The sequence below is a fragment of the Bombina bombina genome, chromosome 12 (assembly GCF_027579735.1).
Source record: "Bombina bombina isolate aBomBom1 chromosome 12, aBomBom1.pri, whole genome shotgun sequence".
Taxonomy (NCBI): domain Eukaryota; kingdom Metazoa; phylum Chordata; class Amphibia; order Anura; family Bombinatoridae; genus Bombina; species Bombina bombina.
The window spans coordinates 147,028,393-147,053,299 of NC_069510.1; the positions used below are offsets into that span (position 1 = coordinate 147,028,393).

A 24,907-nucleotide genomic window follows, 5' to 3' on the forward strand; every position below is an offset into this window, starting at 1 on the left:
AGACTCCAAGGACAACAGGCGTGATACGAACCAAAGCCTGACCAAAACAGTGAATATCAGGAAGTTTAGCAATCTTTCTATGAAATAAAACAAAGAATTTGTCCCTTCAATGTACATGCAGACAAACCTTATCCAAACTGTCCTGAAGAAACTGTAAAATTCTAGTAATCCTAAAAAAATGCCAAGAGAATTTATGAGAAAAACACCCTGAAATATAGGTTTTCCAAACTCGATAATACATTTTCCTTGAAACAGACTTACGAGCTTGTAGCATAGTATTAATCACCAAGTCGGAGAAACCTCTATGACTAAGTACTAAGCGTTCAATTTTTTCATACCATCAAATTTAGTGATTTGAGATCCTGATGGAAAAACGGCCCTTGAGACAGAAGGTCTGGCCTTAAGGGAAGTGGCCAAGGTTGGCAACTGGGCATCCGGACAAGATCCGCATACCAAAACCTGCGAGGCCATGCTGGTGCTATCAGAAATACATGTGATTGTTCCAATATGATCTTGGAGATCACCCTTGGAAGAAAAACTAGAGGCGGAAAAATGTAAGCAGATTGGTAAAACCAAGGTACTGCTAACACATCCACCATCTCCGCCTGAGGATCCCTGGACCTGGAAAGGTACCTGGGAAGCTTCTTGTTTAGATGGGAAGCCATCAGATCTAATTTCGGGTAAACCCCACCATCTGTACAATCTGTTAAAATACATCTGGATGGAAAGACCACTCCCCTGGATGTAAAGACTGACGACTGAGATAATCCGCTTCCCAATTGTCTACACCTGGGATATGTATCGCAGAAATAAGACGGGAGTTAAATTCTGCCCAATAAAGTATTTGAGATACTTATTTCATCGCTAAAGGACTGCCAACTCCCCCCTTGATGATTGACATATGCCACAGTTGTGATATTGTCTGTCTGAAAACAAATTAATGATTCTCTCTTTAACAGAGGCCAAGCCTGAAGAGCCCAGAAAATAGCACAGAGTTCCAAAAAATGTATTGGTAACCTCGCCTCTTGAGGATTCCAAACTCCTTGTGCTGTCAGAGACCCACAGACAGCTCCCCAACCTGAGAGACTTGCATCTGTTGAAATCACAGTCCAGGAAAGACGAACAAGAGAGGCCCCTTGAAGAATCCAATGATGGTCCAACCACCAGGACAGAGAGAGTTAAATGTTGGGATTTAAGTATATCAACTGTCATATTCGGGTATAATCCCTGCACCATTGATTCAGAAAACAAAGCTGCAGAGGTCTCATATGAAAACGAGCAAAGGGGATCGCGTCCGATGCTGCAGACTTGAGACCTAAAATTTCCATGCACATAGCCACTGAAGGGAATGATCGAGACTGAAGGTTTCGACAGGCAGAAACCAATTTCATTCGTCTCTTGTCTGTTAAAGAGTCAGACACTGAAATCTATCTGGAAACCTAAAAAGGTGACCCTTGTCTGAGGAATCAAGAAACTTTGGTAAATTGATCCTCCAACCATGTCTTTGAAGAAACACTAGTTGATTTGTGTGAGAATCTGCTAAATGTAAAGACTGAGCTAGTACCAAAATCGTCCAAATAAGGAAACACTGCAATACCCTGCTCTCTGATTACAGATAGAAGGGCACAGAGAACCTTCAAAAATATTCTTGGAGCTGTTGCTAGCCCAAATGGAAGAGCAACAAATTGGCAAAGCTTGTCTAGAAAAAAAGAGAATCTCAGAAACCGATAGTGGTCTGGATGAATTGGAATGTGAAGATACACATCCTGTAAGTCTATTGACATGTAGAGACCTTGCTGAACAAAAAGGCAGAATAGTCCTTATAGTCACCATCTTGAAAGTTGGGACCCTTACAAATTGATTCAAAAACTTCAGATCCAGAACTGGTCTGAAAGAATTTTCCTTCTTTGGGACAATGAATAGATTTGAATAAAAACCCAGACCCGGTTCCAGAATTGGAACTGGTACAATTACTCCTGAAAGCTCTAGATCTGAAACACACTTCAGAAAGGCCTGCGCTTTCACAGGATTTGTTGGAACGTGAGAGAAAAAATATCTTCTCACAGGAGGTCCTCTTCTGAAACCTATTTGATACCCCTAAGAGACAATATTCTGAATCCAATGATTCTGAACGGAACCTGCCCAAACGTCTTGAAATAATTTCAATCTGCCCCCCACCAGCAGAACTGGATTGAGGGCTGCACTTTCATGCAGTCTTGGGGGCTGGTTTCTTATAAGGCTTGGATTTATTCCAACTCAAGGATGGCTTCCAATTGGAGCCAGAGTCTTTAGGGGAAGGAGTGGTTTTCTGTTCTCTATTCTGACTAAAGGAACAAAACCGATTAGAAGCTTTAGATTTGCCTTTAGTCTTTATATCTTGAGGCAAAAAAAACTCCCTTCCCACAAGTAATGGAAATAATTGAATCCAACTGGGATGGGAACAAAACAAATTATTACCCTGGAATGAAAGAGATAGTAACCTAGATTTAGATATCATGTCAGCATTCCATGATTTGAAGCATAAAGCTCTTCTAGCTAAAATAGTCAAAGACATAGATTTAACATTAATCTTGATGATATCAAAAATAGCATCACAGATAAAATGATTAGCATTTTGACGCACACAAACAATGCTATGCAAATCAGAGTGTCTTTCCCGTTGTGCTAAGATATCCAACCAAAAAGTTGATCAACATCAGCCATAGAAATGATAGGTCTGAGCATAAAGCCAGAATGCAAATAAGCTTTCCTTAGATAAGATTCAATCTTCCTATGTAAAGGATCCTTAAAAGAGGTACTATCTTCCATTGGAATAATAGTAAGTTTAGCAAGAGTAGAAATAGCCCCATCAACCTTAGGGACTTTTTCCCAAAACTCTAATTTAGCCATTGGCAAAGGATATACATTTTTAAACCTTGAAGAAGGAATAAAAAGTACCACCAGGCTTAGACCATTCCTTAGCAATCACATCAGAAATAGCATCAGGAACAGGAAAAACTTCAGGAGTACTCACAGGAGGTTTATAGAAAGAATTTAAATGTTTGCTGAATTTATTATCAAGAGGATCAGACTCCTCAATATCCAAAGTTATTAACACTTCTTTTAATAACTAATATACTCAATCTTAAAAAGATAAGATGATTTATCAGTGCCAATGTCTGAAGTAGGATCTTCTGAGTCAGAGATCCTCATCAGGAGGAGGATATATCAGTATGTTGCCGGTGATAAATTTCATCACTATTATGAGAAGTTTTAAAAGACCTTTTATGTTTATTTGACGGCTGTATAGCAGCCATAGCCTTCTGTATCGCATCAGCAATATAATTTTTCATATCAACAGGGATATCATGTACTTTAGATGTTGAAGGAACAACAGATACTGTACTAGCACTAATAGAAACATTTTCTGCATGCAAAAGCTTATGACAACTGTTACATACTACAGCTGGAGATATAATCTCCACTAGTTTACAACAGATACACTTAGCTTTGGTAGAACTGTGTTCAGGCAGCATGGTTCCTACAGCAGCTTCTAAAACAGGATCAGATTGAGACATCTTGTAAAACGTAAAAAATATATTTCTGTTTAATGTTATTTTTTCTTATTTCCACATATAGCAGTTTCAGAAATGGGGAAAAATGCAAAATGCTGAAATTGGCAAAAAAAAGCAAATAGCATAGCCTTCTGAGCATAAAGAAGGCAAGAAGCATATAGGAAGTGAGGTAAAATAAAACTAAATTTTTTGGCTCCAAGTATGACGGACGATGCAAAAGGAAGTTGAGAATATTTTTGGCGCCAACAAACATCCGGAAAGTACGCAACTTGTGTCATAACAGACACAATTTCACGCCAAACAACCTAGCGTCAACTAAGACGCAGGAAATTACGAACTTGTCATGACAGTCGCATATTCGCGCTCAAAAATAATTCTTGAGCCAAGAATGACGCAATAAACAGGATTTTGCTCCCTCGCAAGCCTAATTTCCCTGACATGTTTTCCAAAGAAAAAAAAAGTCAAAATGAAAAAAAAGACTATACCCCAGGTAAGAAAAACTTCCTAAAACATGATTCCCATATTGAAACTGCTGGACTGCAAAGGGAAATATACATAGACCTGACTCATGGCAAATATAAGTAAAATACATATATTTAAAACTTTATAATAATACATAAATCGCGAAACCATAGCTGAGACTGTCTTAAAGGAACAGTCTACACATTAATTTTTATTGTTTAAAAAGAGATAGATAATCCCTTTATTACTTATTCCCCAGTTTTGCATAACCAACACATTTATATTTATATACTTTTTACCTCTGTGATTAACTTGTATCTAAGCCTTTGCAGACTGCCCCATTATATTAGTGCTTTTGACAGACATGCAATTTAGACAATTAGTGCAGACTCCTAAATAACTCCACGGGAGTAAGAACAATGTCATCTATGACGCACATGAACTAGTACTGTCTAACTGAAAAATTTTAAATATGCTCTGAGCTAGGAGGCAGTTTTCAAGGGTTTAGAAATCAATCAGTTTGAGCCTACCTTGATTTAGCTTTTCAGAAATACCACCAAGGGAACAAAGCAAATTTGAAAGTTAACAATTGCATGCCCTATCTGAATCATGAAAGTTTAATTTTGACTAGACTGTCCCTTTAAATAAGGATATTAATACATAAAGCAAACAGCTGTGAGCGTCTTAAATAATGATACATACTTACCGAAAGACACCCATCCACATATAGCAGATAGCCAAACCAGTACTGAAAACTATCAGTAGAGGTAATGGTATATAATATTATATTGTCAATCTGAAAGGGAAGTAGGAGATAAATCCCTACGACCGATAACAGAGAATCCTTGAAAAGATTCCCCGCATGGAAAACCATAAAATCAATAGGCAATACTCCGTTCACATCCCTCTGACAAACACTGTACTCAGAGGAATTGGGCTTCAGAATGCTTAGAAGCGCTTATAGAAGAAATCATAAAAATCAAGTACAAACTGACTTCACCACCTCCATAGGAGGCAAAATTTGTAAAACTGAATTGTGGGTGTGGTGGGAGGTGTATTTATAGGCACTTTGAGGTTTGGGAAACTTTGCCCCTCCTGGTAGGATTGTATATCCCATATGTCACTAGCTCATGGACTCTTGACAATTACATGAAAGAAAAGTATGTAAGGAGGACCAGGTAGCCTCCCTACAAATCTGATCCATAAAGGTTTTGTTCTTAAAAGCCCAGATAGAAGCAACTGCCCTAGTGGAATGAGCAGTTATCCTCTCAGGAAGCTGCTGTCCCGCTTTCTCATAAGCTAAGCAGATGACGCTCCTCAACCAAAAAGACAAGGTAGACGCAGTGGCCTTCTGGCCCTTACGTCTACCTACATAAAAATTCAAAGTATGTACCACATCCAGATTGTGAAGCAAAGTTCCTTCGCTGAAGAAGGATTAGGACACAAGGAAGGAACAACAATCTCTTGATTAATGTTACAATCAGACACCACCTTAGGAAGAAAACCTAGTACGTAAAACTGCCTTATCGGCATGGAAAATAAGGTAAGGGGGGGTCACACTGTAAAGCCAAAATCTCAGACAAGGCAATAGCTAATAGAATCAAAACTTTCCAATATTACAGTTTAATGTCAACAACATGCATGGGCTCAAACGGAGCCTGCTGCAAAACACAAAGGACAAGATTGAGGCTCCAATGCGGAGCCACAGGTCTAAACACAGGTCTGATCCTAGTCAGAACCTTAAAAAGGGACACTAAACAATGACAAAAATATAATTTTATCCTCCCAATACATATATTCTAATCATATTTGTAATAAGCTTTGCGTGTCATATTTTTACCGTACTCCAAAATTGTATTTATTTCAAAACCCACTCTAATCTTATTTTATTTTTCATGAATCATATACGATAACCCGAGTTATCAAGATGTCAGACTTCGTGCGTAATGCTCATGTGCGATCTTCTTGAAACATCATTACATAAGTCACATTCCATTGAAACCGCAGACCGCCTAGTATCAAAGCGATAATCTGCGCATGTGCCAATTGCCGTATAGTATTGTGCATGTTAGGTTAGGAATACAACCGATAATGAGTTGCACAAAATCACACTGATTGGCTAATAGTTTTTGCATTGAAGGCACCAGAAACGGGGGTTTGGTTTCAATGACATTTTTTTTCTAAATGTAATATATTATTTATTTATTTTTTAAGTAAAAAGGAAATTTATGCTTACCTGATAAATTGATTTCTTTTACGATATGCCGAGTCCACAGGTTTCATCCTTGTGGGATTTATACTCCTGCTAACAGGAAGTGGCAAAGAGCAACACAGCAGAGCTGTTACATAGCTCCTCCCCTAACTCCTCCCCCCAGTCATTCGACCGAAGGTATAGGAAGAGAAAGGAAAAGCTAAAAGGTCTTAAAATGAGAGGGCGGGCCATGGACTCGGCATATCGTAAAAGAAATCAATTTATTAGGTAAGCATAAATTTCCTTTTCTTTTACAAGATATGCCGAGTCCACGGGTTTCATCCTTACTTGTGGGATATCAATAACAAAGCTTTATGACACGGATGAAAGGAAGGGACAAGACAGGAACCTAAACGGAAGGCACCACTGCTTGAAGAACCTTTCTCCCAAAAAAAAGCCTCAGAAGAAGCAAAAGTATCAAATTTGTAAAATTTGGAAAAAGTATGAAGGGAGGACCAAGTCGCAGCATTACAAATCTGTTCAACAGAAGCATCGTTTTTGAAAGCCCATGTGGAAGCCACAGCTCTAGTAGAATCAGCCGTAATTTTCTCAGGAGGCTGCTGTCCAGCAGTCTCATATGCCAGGCGGATGATGCTTTTCAGCCAAAAAGATAGAGAGGTAGCCGTAGCTTTTTGACCCCTACGCTTTCCAGAATAAACAACAAAAAGAGAGTACGTTTGTCTGAAATCCTTGGTCGCTTGTAAGTAAAACTTCAAAGCACGGACCACATCCAAGTTATGTAATAGACGTTCCTTCTTAGAAGGATTAGGACACAAGGAAGGAACAACAATTTCCTGATTAATATTCTTATTTGAAACAACCTTAGGAAGGAATCCAGGTTTAGTACACAAAACCACCTTATCAGAATGGAATATAAGATAAGGTGAATCACATTGTAAAGCAGAAAGCTCAGAAACTCTTCGAGCAGAAGAGATAGCAACTAAAAATAAAACCTTCCAAGATAACAGCTTAATATCTATGGAATGCATGGGTTCAAACGGAACCCGTTGAAGAACATTAAGAACTAAATTCAGACTCCATGGTGGAGCAACAGGTTTAAACACAGGCTTGATTCTGATTAAAGCCCGACAAAAAGACTGAACGTCTGAGACATTTGCCAGACGCTTGTGTAATAAAATTGACAAAGCAGAAATTTGTCCTTTTAAAGAACTAGCAGATAATCCCTTCTCCAATCCTTCTTGAAGGACAAGATCCTAGGAATCCTAATCTTACTCCATGAGTAACCCTTGGATTCACACCAATAAAGATATTTATGCCATATCTTATGGTAAATCTTTCTAGTGACAGGCTTGCAAGCCTGAATCAAAGTATCAATGACCGACTCAGAGAATCCCCGCTTAGATAAGATCAAGCGTTCAATCTCCAGGCAGTCAGCTGCAGAGAATTTAGATTTGGATGTTGGAACGGACCTTGAATGAGAAGGTCCTGTCTCAATGGCAGTTTCCACGGTGTCAGAGAGGACATGTCCACTAGATCCGCATACAAAGTCCAGCGTGGCCACGCAGGGGCTATTAGAATTACTGAAGCTCTCCTGTTTGATTCTTGCAATCACACGAGGCAGGAGAGGAAATGGTGGGAACACATAAGCCAGGTTGAACGACCAAGGTACTGCTAGCGCATCTATCAGTACAGCCTGGGAATCCCTTGACCTGAACCCGTAGCGTGGAAGTTTGGCATTCTGTCGAGATGCCATCAGATCCAATTCCGGTGTGCCCCATTGATGAATCAACGATGCAAATACCTCCGTATGGAGTTCCCACTCCCCCGGATGAGAAGTCTGACGACTTAGAAAATCCGCCTCCCAGATCTCAACTCCTGGGATATAGATTGCTGATAGATGGCAAGAGTGAATCTCTGCCCATCGGATTATCTTTGATACCTCTATCATCGCAAGAGAACTTCTTGTTCCCCCCTGATGATTGATATATGCTACAGTCGTGACATTGTCCGACTGGAATCTTATGAACTTGGTCAGTGTCAACTGAGGCCACGCCTGAAGCGCATTGAATATTGCTCTCAGTTCTAGAATATTGATTGGCAACTGAGACTCCGTCGGAGTCCAAGTTCCATGAGCCTTCAGGGAATTCCATACTGCACCCCAGCCCAAGAGGCTGGCGTCCGTTATCACTATTACCCATGATGGTCTGCGGAAGCACATTCCCTGGGACAGATGATCCTGTGACAACCATTAAAGAAGAGAGTCTCTCGTCTCTTGATCCAGATTTATCTGAGGAGATAAATTTGCATAATCCCCATTCCACTGTCTGAGCATACACAGTTGCAGTGGCCTGAGATGAAAGCAAGCAAACGGGACGATGTCCATTGTTGCTACCATTAAGCCAATGACCTCCATACACTGCGCCACTGATGGCCGAGGAATGGACTGAAGAGCTTGGCAAGTATTTAGAATCTGATTTTCTGACCTCCGTCAGAAATATATTCATGTCTACCGAGTCTATCAGAGTTCCCAAGAATGAAACTCTCGTTTGTGGAACAAGTGAACTCTTTTCTATATTCACTTTCCAACCGTGAGTCCTTATAAATGACAACACGATGTCCGTGTGAGATTTGCTCAGATAAGTTGAAGCCTGAACCAAAATATCGTCCAGATAGGGCGCCACTGCTATGCACCACGGCCTGAGAACCGCTAGAAGGGACCCTAGCACTTTTGTGAAGATTCTGGGAGCTGTGGCCAACCCGAAGGGAAGTTCCACAAACTGATAATGCTTGTCCAGAAAGGCAAACCGTAGAAACCGATGATGATCCTTGTGGATAGGAATGTGAAGGTACGCATCCTTTAGATCCACGGTGGTCATGTATTGACCCTCCTGGATCATTGGTAAGATTGTTCGTATAGTCTCCATCTTGAACGATGGGACCCTGAGAAATTTGTTAAGACACTTTAAATCCAAAATAGGTCTGAAAGTTCCCTCTTTTTTGGGAACCACAAAAAGGATTGAGTAAAACCCCTGTCCCTGTTCCAGTTTTGGAACTAGACAAATTACACCCATGGAATAGAGGTCTTTTACACAGTGTAAGAACGCCTCTCTTTTTGTCTGGTCTACAGACAAACATGAAAGATGAAATCTCCATCTTGGGGGGAAATTTTTTAATTCCAGTTGATACCCCCTGGGTCACAATTTCTAATGCCCAGGGATCCTGCCCAAGCCTGAGCAAAGAGAGAAAGTCTGCCCCCTACTAGATCCGGTCCCGGATCGGGGGCTGCCCCTTCATGCTGTATTTGTAGCAGCAGCAGCAGGCTTTTTGGCTTGTTTACCCTTATTCCAGGTCTGATTAGGTCTCCAGACAGACTTGGATTGAGCAAGATTGACAAAATTTCCTTCCCTGCTGTCACAGCTGCATGTGAGGGAGAACTCCCACCTTCTCTTCCTTGGCTCCTCTAAGGTAAAACTAAGGTATAAAAGGACTTATATTACTACAGCTTATTACTCTTGAAAAAGCCGGGGTGTCGCCGGCGAAACTCGTAGAGGTATTGTGGCTGTTCAAAGGATCCGTAGATACAGACGTCAGGTGGCCCAAGGACTTATCCGATTGGTGTAAAGATCATTTTCTTTGCCGGGTATCGTTTGAAGATTTTCAATTGGACGCCCTGGATCTCCCGCTGCCTTTGTTTCTGGTGAAGCTGTATTTTATCTTGTACACTGCTGTTTTTTAATCTATCTCTAGTAAGTACATTACTAGCGTGTGTTGCTCCTGAATAAAGTACTCCTACCTTGAATCGGACATGCGCTCTCTTTCTTTTCTGCTAAAATTTCCTTCCTGTTTATTGGTGGAAGGGGAAGCAGAGGGTACTCCTCTTAAATTTCGAAAGATACAAAAATTATTTTGTTTACCCTTCATCCTAAAAGGTTTGTCTTGAGGTAGGGCGTGGCCTTTACCTCCAGTAATGTCAGCAATGATTTCCTTCAATTCAGGGCCGAACAGAGTCTTACCCTTGAAAGGAATAGTTAACAGTTTAGACTTTGATGATACATCAGCAGACCACAATTTTAACCATAGCGCTCTGACCGCCAATATGGCAAAGCCTGCATTTTTTGCTGCTAATTTAGTAATCTGAAAAACAGCATCTGTGATAAAAGAATTAGCTAGTTTGAGAGCTTTAATTCTGTCCAAAATTTCGTCTAGGGGCGTCTCTACTTTTAGAGACTCCTCAAGGGCGTCAAACCAGAAAGTTGCCGCCGTAGTTAATGGAACAATGTAGACAGCAGGTTGTAACAAGAAATCCTGGTGCATAAATAATTTCTTTAGAAGACCCTCTAATTTTTTATCCATAGGGTCTTTGAAAGCACAACTGTCTTCAATAGGTATAGTTGTACGCTTAGCTAGAGTAGATATTGCTCCCTCCACCTTAGGGACCGTTTGCCAAGAGTCCTTAATGAAGTCTGATATGGGAAACATTTTCTTAAAATTAGGAGGGGGAGAGAACAGTATACTTGGTCTATCCCATTCCTTTCTAACAATTTCCGAAATTCTTTTGGGAACCGGAAAAACAGTGTAAGTAGGAACTTCTAGATATTTATCCATCTTACACAATTTTTCTGGAGGAATTGTAATAGGTTCACAATCATCCAGAGTCACTAGGACCTCCCTGAGTAACAGGCGAAGGTGTTGAAGTTTAAATTTAAAGGACGCTAAGTCTGTATCTGTCTGAGGTAACATATTCCCTGAATCTGAAATTTCTCCCTCAGACAATTCCCTAACCCCCAATTCAGAGCATTGTGAGGGTACATCGGAAATGGCTACTAAAGCATCAGAGGGTTCAGTATTTACGTTAATACCTGGCCTACTGCGTTTACCCTGCAAACCTGGCAGTTTAGATAATACCTCAGTGAGAGTAGTTGACATAACTGCAGCCATATCTTGCAAAGTAAAATAATTAGACGCACTAGATGTACCAGGTGTCACTTGTGTGGGTGTTAAAGGTTGGGACACTTGAGGAAAATTACATGGTATATCCCGATTCTCTTCATACGGAGAATCATCCTTAGACATACTTTCATTTCCTAAAATATGTTCCTTACAGTGTAAGGCTCTATCAGTACAAGAGGTACACAATGTAAGAGGGGGTTCCACAATGGCTTCTAAACACAGAGTAATGAGTTTCCTCAATGTAAGACACCTTAAACAAATTAGTAATAACCACAACAGTTGGTGAATACTTTATTTATTGAAAAAAAATTATTTTGTAAAAAAAAAAAAAACGGGTACTGCGCCTTTAAGAAATAAAAGCGCACAATTTTTTCCAAACACACTAAGAAGTCTATAAACGTTTAAAAAAACTATGGATATAAATGCAGAGTTGCCAAAAATTATTGCATGTCAAAAGAAATAGCAGAATTTTACACTTTAGAGGAACATTTAAGCAAAAAATTACACTTTGCTAAATAAGGACCCCTGCACCTCGCCACAGCTCTGCTGTGGCGCCTACCTGCCCCAGAACACTGCCAAATGAATCGACACCAATCTGGATAGTATAGAACACAGATAGGGCCCAACCGGAGCAAATGTCTGCCGTCTCCTTCAGTGTAAACTGCGCATCTGAGGCGCGAAAAACAAAATTTATGCTTACCTGATAAATTTATTTCTCTTGTGGTGTATCCAGTCCACAGGTTCATGCATTACTTGTGGGATATTCTCCTTCCCAACAGGAAGTTGCAAGAGGACACCCGCAGAAGAGCTGTCTATATAGCTCCTCCCCTGTCACCCCCAGTCATTTGACCAAAGACAAGCAAGAAAAAAGGAGAAACTATAGGGCGCAGCGGTGACTGTAGTTTAAAAATAAAAAACACCTGCCTTAAAATGACAGGGCGGGCCGTGGACTGGATACACCACAAGAGAAATAAATTTATCAGGTAAGCATAAATTGTTCTCTCTTGTAAAGGTGTATCCAGTCCACGGGTTCATCCATTACTTGTGGGACACCAATACCAAAGCTTTAGGACACGGATGAAGGGAGGGACAAGGGAGGGACAAGGCAGGAACTTAAACAGAAGGCACCACTGCCTGTAAGACCTTTCTCCCAAAAATAGCCTTCGAAGAAGCAACAGTATCGAATTTGTAGAATTTAGAAAAAGTATGAAGCGAAGACCAAGTCGCCGCCTTACAAATCTGTTCAACAGAAGCACCATTTTAAAAAGCCCATGTGGAAGCCACCGCTCTAGTGGAATGAGCTGTAATTCTTTCAGGAGGCTGCTGGCCAGCAGTCTCATAAGCTAAGCGGATTATGCTTCTCAGCCAAAAAGAAAGAGAAGTTGCTGAAACCTTTTGACCTCTCCTCTGTCCAGAGTAGACAACAAAGTAGATGTTTGACGAAAATCCTTCGTAGCTTGTAAATAAAACTTTAAAGCACGAACCACATCAAGATTGTGTAAGACGTTCCTTCTTTGAGGAAGGATTAGAACATAATGAAGGAACAACAATATCCTGATTGATATTCTTATTAGATACTACCTTAGGAAGAAACCCAGGTTTGGTACGCAAAACTACCTTATCTGCATGGAAAAATCAGATAAGGGGAATCACCACTGTAAAGCAGATAACTCCGAAACTCTTCGAGCCGAGGAGATAGCTACTAAAAACAGAACTTTCCAAGATAAAAGTTTAATATCTATGGAATGCAAAGGTTCAAACGGAACCCCTTGAAGAACTTTAAGAACTAAATTTAAACTCGATGGCGGAGCAACAGGTTTAAACACAGGCTTGATTCTAACTAAAGCCTGACAAAACGCATGAACGTCTGGAACCTCAGCCAGACGTTTGTGCAAAAGAATAGACAGTGCAGAAATCTGTCCCTTTAAGAAACTAGCTGACAATCCCTTCTCCAATGCTTCTTGGAGAAAGGATAAGATTCTAGGAATCCTGACTTTACTCCATGAGTAACCCTTGGATTCAAACCAATGAAGATATTTACACCATATCTTATGATAGATTTTCCTGGTGACAGGCTTTCGAACCTGAATTAAGGTATCAATGACCGATTCGGAAAAACCACGCTTTGATAGAATCAAGCGTTCAATCTCCAAGCAGTCAGACGCAGAGAAATCAGATTTGGATGTTTGAAAGGACCTTGAAGTAGAAGGTCCTGCCTTAGCGGCAGAGTCCATGGTGGAAAGGATGACATGTCCACCAGATCTGCATACCAAGTCCTGCGTGGCCACGCAGGAGCAATCAAAATCACCGAAGCTCTCTCCTGCTTGATCTTGGCAATCAGACGAGGGAGCAGAGGAAACTGTGGAAACACATAAGCCAGGCTGAAGGACCAGGGTGCTGCTAGAGCATCTATCAGCGCTGCCTTGGGATCCCTTGACCTGGACCCGTAACGAGGAAGCTTGGCGTTCTGACAAGACGCCATGAGATCCAGTTCTGGTTTGCCCCATAGTTGAATCAACTGGGCAAATACCTCAGGATGGAGCTCCCACTCCCCCGGATGAAAAGTCTGCCGACTTAGGAAATCCGCCTCCCAGTTCTCTACTCCTGGGATATGGATAGCTGAGAGATGGCAAGAGTGAACCTCTGCCCATAGAATTATCTTTGAAACCTCCAACATTGCCAGGGGGCTCCTTGTTCCCCCCTGATGGTTGATATAGGCTACAGTCGTGATGTTGTCCGACTGAAATCTGATGAACCTGACCGCAGCTAGCTGACGCCAAGCCTGAAGAGCATTGAATATCGCTCTTAGTTCCAGAATGTTTATCGGAAGGAGGGTTTCCTCCTGAGTCCACGAACCCTGAGCCTTCAGGGAGTTCCAGACTGCGCCCCAGCCAAGAAGGCTGGCATCTATCGTCACTATAGTCCATTCTGGCCTTTGGAAACTAATTCTCCTGGACAGATGGACCCGAGATAGCCACCAGAGAAGAGAATCCCTGGTCTCTTGATCCAGATTTAGCAGAGAGGACAAATCTGTGTAATCCCCATTCCACTGATTGAGCATGCAAAGTTGCAGTGGTCTGAGATGTAGGCGGGCAAACGGAACTATGTCCATTGCCGCTACCATTAAGCCGATTACTTCCATACACTGAGCCACTGACGGCTGAGAAGTGGAATAAAGAGCACGGCAGGAAGTTAGAAGCTTTGACAACCTGACCTCTGTCAGAAAAATCTTAATTTCTACTGAATGTATCAGAGTTCCTAGGAAGGAAACTCTTGTGAGAGAGGAGAGAGAACTCTTTCCTTCGTTCACCTTCCACCCGTGACACCTCAGGAATGCCAGAACAATGTCCGTATGGGACTTGGCGATTTGAAAAGTCGACGCCTGTATCAGAATGTTGTCTAGGTAAGGAGCCACAGCTATGCATCGTGGTCTTAGAACCGCCAGTAGGGACCCTAGAACCTTCGTAAAGATTCTTGGTGCCGTGGCTAACCCGAAGGGAAGAGCCACAAACTGGTAATGCCTGTCTAGGAAGGCAAACCTGAGAAACCGATGATGATCTCTGTGTATCGGAATGTGGAGATAAGCATCCTTTAAGTCCACAGTAGTCATATCCTCCTGGATCATAGGTAGGATGGTTCGAATAGTCTCCATCTTGAAGGATGGGACCCTGAGAAATTTGTTTAGGATCTTGAGATCCAAGATTGGTCTGAAAGTTCCCTCTTTTTTGGGAACTATAAACAGAATTGAATAGAATCCCTGCCCCTGTTCCTCCCTTGGAACTGGGTGGATCACTCCCGTAACCAGAAGGTCTTAAAACGCAACGTAAGAATGCCTCTCTCTTTATCTGGTTTGCAGATAATTTTGAGAGATGAAATCTCCCCTTTGGAGATGAGGCTTTGAAATCCAGAAGATATCCCTGGGAAACAATCTCCAGAGCCCAGGGATCCTGGACGTCCATTGCCCAAGCCTGGGCGAAGAGAGAAAGTCTGCCCCCAACTAGATCCGGTCCCGGATCGGGGGCTACTCCTTCATGCTGTCTTAGAGGCAGCAGCAGGTTTTTTGGCCTGCTTTCCCTTGTTCCAAGCCTGGTTAGGTCTCCAGGATGGCTTGGACTGAGCAAAAGTTCCCTCTGGTCTTGCAGTAGAGGAAGTTGAAGCTGCGCCACTCTTGAAGTTTCGAAAGGAACGAAAATTAGTCTGTTTGGTTCTTAATTTGTTGGACCTATCCTGGGGAAGGGAGTGACCTTTTCCTCCAGTAATATCAGAAATGATCTCCTTCAGTCCAGGCCCGAATAGGGTCTGCCCTTTGAAGGGGATGTTGAGAAGCTTAGACTTTGAAGTAACGTCAGCTGACCAGGACTTAAGCCATAGCGCCCTACGCGCCTGAATGGCAAAACCTGAATTCTTAGCCGTTAGCTTGGTTAAATGAAAAACGGCGTCAGAAATAAATGAATGGGCTAACTTAAGAGCTTTAAGCCTGTCTAGGATATCATCCAACGGTGTCTCCACCTGCAGAGCCTCCTCAAGAGACTCGAACCAAAAACCCGCTGCAGCAGTGACTGGGGCAATGCATGAAAGAGGCTGTAGAATAAAACCTTGTTGTATAAAGATTTTCTTAAGGAAACCCTCTAATTTTTTATCCATTGGATCTAGGAAAGCACAACTGTCCTCGACGGGGATAGTTGTACGCTTAGCTAGGGTAGAGACTGCTCCCTCCACCTTAGGGACCGTCTGCCACGAGTCCCGTGTAGCGGCATCTATGGGAAACATCTTTTTAAAAGCAGGAGGGGGAGAGAACGGTACACCTGGTCTATCCCATTCCATCGTAATAATTTCTGAAAACCTCTTAGGGATTGGAAAAACATCAGAGTAAACAGGCACTGCAAAGTATTTGTCCATTTTACACAATTTCTCTGGGACTACAATGGTGTCACAGTCATCCAGAGTCGCTAAAACCTCCCTGAGCAACAAGCGGAGGTGTTCAAGCTTAAATTTAAATGCTGTCATTTCAGAGTCAGACTGAAGTAACTCCTTCCCTGAATCAGAAACGTCACCCACAGATAGAAGCTCTCCTGCTTCGGCTTCTGTACATTGTGAGGGTATATCAGACATAGCTACTAAAGTGTCAGAAAGCTCTGTATTTGTTCTAGCCCCAGAGCTGTCTCGCTTTCCTTGTAACCCTGGCAGTTTGGACAATACCTCTGTGAGGGTATGATTCATAACTGCCGCCATGTCTTGTAAGGTAAACGCATTGGACGCGCTAGATGTACTTGGCGTCACTTGAGCGGGAGTTATAGGTTCTGACACATTGGGAGAGCTAGGTGTTTTAACCTCCCTTTTGTCAGTCTGAGAAACCTCTAGTGATAAATCTTTAAAACCCATAATATGGTATTTATAACTTATAGAAAGATCAGTGCATTTGGTACACATTCTAAGAGGGGGTTCCACAATGGCTTCTAAACATAATGAACAAGGAGTTTCCTCTATGTCAGACATGTTTAACAGACTAGTAATGAGACTAGCAAGCTTGGAAAACACTTTAATAAATGTGAAAAAGTAATTAAACAAAAACGGTACTGTACCTTTAAGAGAAAAAAAAACTACCACATAAACTGCAAAACAGTGTTAAAAAGTAGTAAAAACTACAAAATTTTTAGTGTGTATAAGGGACTAAAGCAGCATTGCACCCACTTGCAAATGGATGATTAACCCCTTAGGCCCAAAAACGGATTAGAAAAACTTTAAAACCGTTAAAAAACAGTCAAACACACTGCCACGGCTCTGCTGTGGCTCCTACCTGCCCTTAAACACGATTTTTGCAGGGAAAAAACCCTCTATAGTGGTCCTAGACGCCAGAGGACTCCTTTAGGGAAGCTGGATGTCTCAGTCTGAATATCAACTGCGCATAAAGTGCGCGAAAATAGGCCCCTCCCACCATGCACTCAAAGTCAGAGGTCCTTAAAAAAATATAATTTATGCTTACCTGATAAATTCATTTCTCCTGTAGTGTAGTCAGTCCACGGGTCATCCATTACTTATGGGATTATATCTCCTCCCTAACAGGAAGTGCAAGAGGATCACCCAAGCAGAGCTGCTATATAGCTCCTCCCCTCTACGTCATATCCAGTCATTCGACCGAAACCATACGAGAAAGGAGAAACTATAGGGTGCAGTGGTGACTGTAGTTTAATTAAAATTTAGGCCTGCCGTAAAAAACAGGGTGGGCCGTGGACTGACTACACTACAAGAGAAATGAATTTATCAGGTAAGCATAAATTATATTTTCTCCTGTTAAGTGTAGTCAGTCCACGGGTCATCCATTACTTATGGGATACCAATACAAAAGCTAAAAGTACACGGATGACGGGAGGGACAGGCAGGATCTTTACACGGAAGGAACCACTGCCTGTAGAACCTTTCTCCCAAAAACAGCCTCCGAAGAAGCAAAAGTGTCAAATTTGTAAAATTTTGAAAAAGTGTGAAGAGAAGACCAAGTTGCAGCCTTGCAAATCTGTTCAACAGAGGCCTCATTCTTAAAGGCCCAAGTGGAAGCCACAGCTCTAGTAGAATGAGCTGTAATCTTTTCAGGAGGCTGCTGTCCAGCAGTCTCATAGGCTAAACGTATTATGCTACGAAGCCAAAAAGAGAGAGAGGTAGCCGAAGCTTTTTGACCTCTCCTCTGTCCAGAATAAACGACAAACAGGGAAGAAGTTTGACGAAAATCTTTAGTTGCCTGCAAATAAAATTTCAGGGCACGGACGACGTCCAGATTGTGCAAAAGTCGTTCCTTCTTTGAAGAAGGGTTAGGGCACAATGATGGAACAACAATCTCTTGATTGATATTCTTGTTAGTGACTACCTTAGGTAAGAACCCAGGTTTAGTACGCAGAACTACCTTGTCTGAATGAAAAATCAGATAAGGAGAATCACAATGTAAGGCCGATAACTCAGAGACTCTACGAGCCGAGGAAATAGCCATTAATAACAGAACTTTCCAAGATAACAGCTTGATATCGATGGAATGAAGGGGCTCAAACGGAACACCTTGCAGAACGTTAAGAACCAAGTTTAAGCTCCACGGCGGAGCAACAGTCTTAAACACAGGCTTAATCCTAGTCAAAGCCTGACAAAAAACCTGAACGTCTGGAACTTCTGCCAGACGTTTGTGTAAAAGGATAGACAGAGCTGAAATCTGTCCCTTTAACGAACTAGCAGATAAACCCTTTTCTAAACCTTCTTGTAGAAAAGACAATATCCTAGGAATCCTAACCTTACTCCATGAGTAACTCTTGGATTCGCACCAATGCAAGTATTTACGCCATATTTTATGGTAAATTTTCCTGGTAACAGGTTTCCTAGCCTGTATTAAGGTATCAATCACTGACTCCGAGAATCCACGCTTTGATAGAATCAAGCGTTCAATCTCCATGCAGTCAGCCTCAGAGAAATTAGATTTGGATGTTTGAAAGGACCCTGAATCAGAAGGTCCTGTCTCAGAGGCAGAGACCATGGTGGACAGGACGACATGTCCACTAGATCTGCATACCAGGTCCTGCGTGGCCACGCAGGCGCTATTAGAATCACCAATGCTCTCTCCTGTTTGATCCTGGCAATCAATCGAGGAAGCATCGGGAAAGGTGGAAACACATAAGCCATGTTGAAGACCCAAGGTGCTGTCAGAGCATCTATCCCTGGACCTGGATCCGTAACAAGGAAGCTTGGCGTTCTGGCGAGACGCCATGAGATCCAGATCTGGTTTGCCCCAAAGATGAAGCAGTTGGGCAAACACCTCCGGATGCAGTTCCCACTCCCCCTGATGAAAGGTCTGGCGACTTAGAAAATCCGCCTCCCAGTTCTCCACGCCTGGGATGTGGATCGCTGACAGGTGGCAAGAGTGAGACTCTGCCCAGCGAATTATCTTTGAGACTTCCATCATCGCTAGGGAACTCCTTGTTCCTCCTTGATGGTTGATGTAAGCCACAGTCGTGATGTTGTCCGACTGAAACCTGATGAACCTCAGAGTTGCAAACTGAGGCCAAGCCAGAAGAGCATTGAAAATTGCTCTTAATTCCAGAATGTTTATTGGAAGGAGTCTCTCCTCCTGAGTCCATGATCCCTGAGCCTTCAGGGAATTCCAGACTGCGCCCCAAACTAGAAGGCTGGCGTCTGTTGTTACAATCGTCCAATCTGACCTGCGGAAGGGCATCCCCCTGGACAGATGTGGCCGAGAAAGCCACCATAGAAGAGAATCTCTGGTCTCTTGATCCAGATTTAGCAGAGGGGACAAATCTGAGTAATCCCCATTCCACTGACTTAGCATGCACAATTGCAGTGGTCTGAGATGCAGGCATGCAAAAGGTACTATGTCCATTGCCGCTACCATTAAGCCGATTACCTCCATGCATTGAGCCACTGACGGGTGTTGAATGGAATGAAGGACACGGCAAGCATTTAGAAGTTTTGTTAACCTGTCCTCTGTCAGGTAAATTTTCATTTCTACAGAATCTATAAGAGTCCCCAAGAAGGGAACTCTTGTGAGTGGTAAGAGAGAACTCTTTTCTTCGTTCACTTTCCACCCATGCGACCTTAGAAATGCCAGTACTAACTCTGTATGAGACTTGGCAGTTTGGAAGCTTGACGCTTGTATCAGAATGTCGTCTAGGTACGGAGCTACCGATATTCCTCGCGGTCTTAGTACCGCCAGAAGAGAGCCCAGAACCTTTGTAAAGATTCTTGGAGCCATAGCTAACCCGAAGGGAAGAGCTACAAACTGGTAATGCCTGTCTAGGAAGGCAAACCTTAGATACCGGTAATGATCCTTGTGAATCGGTATGTGAAGGTAGGCATCCTTTAAATCCACTGTGGTCATGTACTGACCCCTTTGGATCATGGGTAAGATTGTCCGAATAGTTTCCATTTTGAACGATGGAACTCTTAGGAATTTGTTTAGGATCTTTAAATCCAATATTGGTCTGAAGGTTCCTTCTTTCTTGGGAACCACAAACAGATTTGAGTAAAACCCTTGTCCGTGTTCCGACCGCGGAACCGGATGGATCACTCCCATGAGTAAAAGATCTTGTACACAGCGTAGAAACGCCTCTTTCTTTATCTGGTTTGTTGACAACCTTGAAAGATGAAATCTCCCTTGTGGAGGAGAAGCTTTGAAGTCCAGAAGATATCCCTGAGATATGATCTCCAACGCCCAGGGATCCTGGACATCTCTTGCCCAAGCCTGGGCGAAGAGAGAGAGTCTGCCCCCCACTAGATCCGTTTCCGGATCGGGGGCCCTCACTTCATGCTGTCTTAGGGGCAGCAGCAGGTTTTCTGGCCTGCTTGCCCTTGTTCCAGGTCTGGTTAGGTTTCCAGCCTTGTCTGTAGCGAGCAACAGTTCCTTCCTGTTTTGGGGCAGAGGAAGTTGATGCTGCTCCTGCCTTGAAGTTACGAAAGGCACGAAAATTAGACTGTCTAGCCCTTGGTTTGGCTCTGTCTTGAGGCAGGGCATGGCCTTTACCTCCCGTAATATCAGCGATAATTTCTTTCAAAGCGGGCCCGAATAATGTCTGCCCCTTGAAAGGTATGTTAAGCAATTTAGATTTAGAAGTCACATCAGCTGACCAGGATTTTAGCCACAGCGCTCTGCGCGCCTGAATGGCGAATCCGGAATTCTTAGCCGTAAGTTTAGTTAAGTGTACTACGGCATCAGAAATAAATGAATTAGCTAGCTTAAGGGTTTTAAGCTTGTGTGTAATCTCATCTAATGGAGCTGTGTCAAGGGTCTCTTCCAGAGACTCAAACCAAAATGCCGCCGCAGCCGTGACAGGCGCAATGCATGCAAGGGGTTGCAATATAAAACCTTGTTGAACAAACATTTTCTTAAGGTAACCCTCTAACTTTTTATCCATTGGATCTGAAAAGGCACAGCTATCCTCCACCGGGATAGTGGTACGCTTAGCTAAAGTAGAAACTGCTCCCTCCACCTTAGGGACCGTTTGCCATAAGTCCCGTGTGGTGGCGTCTATTGGAAACATTTTTCTGAATATAGGAGGGGGTGAGAAAGGCACACCGGGTCTATCCCACTCCTTAGTAACAATTTCAGTAAGTCTCTTAGGTATAGGAAAAAAGTCAGTACTCGTCGGTACCGCAAAATATTTATCCAACCTACACATTTTCTCTGGGATTGCAACTGTGTTACAATCATTCAGAGCCGCTAACACCTCCCCTAGTAATACACTGAGGTTTTCCAGCTTAAACTTAAAATTTGAAATGTCTGAATCCAGTTTATTTGGATCAGATCCGTCACCCACAGAATGAAGCTCTCCGTCTTCATGTTCTGCAAATTGTGACGCAGTATCAGACATGGCCCTAGCATTATCAGCGCACTCTGTTCTCACTCCAGAGTGGTCTCGTTTACCCCTAAGTTCTGGCAATTTAGACAAAACTTCAGTCATAACATTAGCTATGTCTTGAAAAGTGATTTGTAATGGCCGCCCTGATGTACTTGGCGTTACAATATCACGCACCTCCTGAGCGGGAGATGCAGGTACTGACACGTGAGGCAAGTTAGTCGGCATAACTTCCCCCTCGTTGTCTGGTGAATGTTGCTTAACATGTACAGATTGGCTTTTATTTAAAGTAGCATCAATGCAATTAGTACATAAATTTCTATTGGGCTCCACTTTGGCCTTTGAACATATTGCACAAAGAGATTCCTCTGTGTCAGACATGTTTAAACAAACTAGCAAATAGACTAGCAAGCGTGGAAATACTTTTCAACTGAATTTATAAGTAATATAAAAAAACGTTACTGTGCCTTTAAGAAGCACACAAAAAAACTGTCACTTTGATATAACAATGAACCGGTTTAGTTATAGCAATCAATTTTTTATATGAAATGCATTAATTTAGCAAAGGATAGCACCCATCAGCAAATGGATTATTAACCCCTTAATACCAAAAAAACACGATTGACAAATAAATACGTTTTTTATCACAGTCAAAGCACAGTCTCACAGGTCTGCTGTGAGTGATTACCTCCCTCAAACTAGTTTTGGAGACCCCTGAGCTCTGTAGAGACGTCCTGGATCATGCAGGGAGAATAAGGAAGACTGTGACTGAATTTTTAATGCGTAGTAAAAGCGCCAAAAATAGGCCCCTCCCACTCTTAATACAGCAGTGGGGAAGCTCAGTAACTGATTTTATACAAAATAAACGACAGCCAAGTGGAAAATAATGCCCATAAATTTTCACCAAGTACCTCAGAGAAAAAAACGATTAACCTGTCAGTAAACGTTTTAAATATATGAATAAGAATAAAAGCCTGTTGCTAGTCGCTATCACTGCAGAGAGGCTAGAGTTATATGTATACAGTATTTTCTTAGTGAAGCGCCATTCCCCAGAAATACTTTGGTGCCAACATACATACATAACAGCCTGATACCAGTTACTACTACTGCATTTAAGGCTGTACTTACATTATATCGGTATTAGCAGTATTTTCTCAGTCAATTCCATTCCTTAGAAAATAATATACTGCAACATACCTCTTTGCAGGTGAACCCTGCCCGCTGTCCCCTGTTCTGAAGTTACCTCGCTCCTCAGAATGGCCGAGAACAGCAAATGGACCTTAGTTAGGTCCGCTAAGATCATACACAAATTCAGGTAGATTCTTCTTCTAATACTGCCTGAGAAGAAACAACACACTCCGGTGCTGTTTAAAACAACAAACTTTTGATTGAAGAAATAAAAAACTAAATTTAATAACCACACTCCTCTCACACATCCTATTAGTTAGGTGCAAGAGAATGACTGGGTGTGACGTAGAGGGGAGGAGCTATATAGCAGCTCTGCTTGGGTGATCCTCTTGCACTTCCTGTTAGGGAGGAGTTAATATCCCATAAGTAATGGATGACCCGTGGACTGACTACACTTAACAGGAGAAATATACTGAACATACCTCAAAGCAGGCAATCTGCAGACCGTCCCCCCAACTGAAGTTTTCTTTCCATACTCTTCAGTTATGTGTGAGAACAGCAATGGACCTTAGTTACAAACCGCTAAGATCATCAAACCTCCAGGCAGAATTCTTCTTCTAATTTCTGCCTGAGAGTAAAACAGTACAACGCCGGTACCGTTCAAAAATAAACTTTTGATTGAAGGTAAAACTACACTAAGTCACCACATATCTCTTGATACTTCCTTTCTTGTCGAGAGTTGCAAGAGAATGACTGGGGGTGGCAGTTAGGGGAGGAGCTATATAGACAGCTCTGCTGTGGGTGTCCTCTTGCAACTTCCTGTTGGGAAGGAGAATATCCCACAAGTAATGGATGAACCCGTGGACTGGATACACCTTCACAAGAGAAAAAAAAAATCACAAAGCAGTATGTAAATAATTAATACACTGATTAATTAACCGCAACTGTTCAATAAACCCCCTTCAGAGGATATAAACCCTGGACCCTATTAAGGTATAAAGGAGCCACACTGACCCTGTTATAGCGTTTTATGTGTAAAAAATTTAAACAATCTTACCTTCAGGATCCATGCTGTGCAACAGAACACAGCTTATTAAGTGTGACAGTCTTATGGCAGCGCTCCTGGCATGGACTTGAGTGAGAGACTCAAACTCGTCAACACTGATTGCTTAGGAGCAGATAGCAGAAGTCTGGATGAATTTGCAGAAAAACTTTCCCTGCATCTCCAGACTAACTCATCAATACTCCTACTGAGAGGTTGACATGACTACTTAAAACTCCAATCCTATCTCAAAGGGCAGATACCCTTTTTCAGGACTCTACAAATCTTCTGACACTTCTCTGCCACCTCCTAACGTGACGAAAGGCAAAGAATGACTGGGGTAATGAGGAAGTAGGAGGGATATTTAAGCCTTTGGCTGGGGTGTCTTTGATCCTACTGGTGGCCAGGTGTAGTATTTCCCAACAGTAAGGAATTAAGCCGTGGAATCTCCATATCTTAGGAAGGAAAAGATCTGTATTTATACATTACCTTTACATACGAGTCACAGGTCCGAAAATCTCTTCCCATTAATCCTTTGGCTTCCATAACTAAAAAAAATGAAATGCACGGTTAGCGTGAGAATGGTTATGGTTTGTGAAACATCATGTAACAGCTCGGTGTATCTTCAGTGACGTACAAATAGACCAGGCACCTGCATTACAACACATTTACCTGCCCTTACTTTTGTCGTTCTAACAGTTTAAGTAAAGGGATATAAAATCCCAAAAACTGTTCTTTTGTGATTCAGACAGAGCATACAATTTTTAAAAAGTTTCCAATTTATATCTATTATGAAACTGGCTTTGTTCCCATATTCTGTGTTAAAGAAATACCTAGGTGGATGTCTCCATATCATTACATGGCAGGAAATGGTGCTGCCATCTAGAGCTTTTGCAGATGGGTAAAATTATTGTAAAAATGCTGCCATATAGTGCTCCAGACTTGTGGACACTCCTAAGCTTGCGTCGCTAATTTTCAACAAAAGTTAATAAGAGAATGAATAAAAATTGATAGATGTAAATTAGAAAGTGATTTAACTCTTTCAGTGCTAACAATGGCTGAGCAATCGCAGAGTTTCCCACCCAGGTGCCAACAACTCAGAGCCGAAGCTAGCACTCTACCACCTTGAGGGAGATCTGGGGGCTCCCACCCGCTCCTACCCCGGCGATCAGGACTGTATAGTGACAGGTATCGCCGGGGCTTCACATTATGCGGT

The 24,907-nt window shown here is 42.2% G+C and overlaps 1 protein-coding gene across 1 annotated transcript in view; it reads right to left on the reverse strand.

Annotated features, from left to right (window-relative positions):
- RGS3 (regulator of G protein signaling 3) overlaps positions 1-24,907 on the reverse strand; it is a 1,044,909-nt gene that overhangs the window by 986,564 nt on the left and 33,438 nt on the right. Inside the window, exon 2 of the mRNA XM_053695840.1 lies at positions 24,181-24,239. Coding sequence (XP_053551815.1) covers positions 24,181-24,237 — 57 coding nt within the window. The 5' untranslated portion in view covers positions 24,238-24,239. The remainder of the gene's footprint in view (positions 1-24,180; positions 24,240-24,907) is intronic.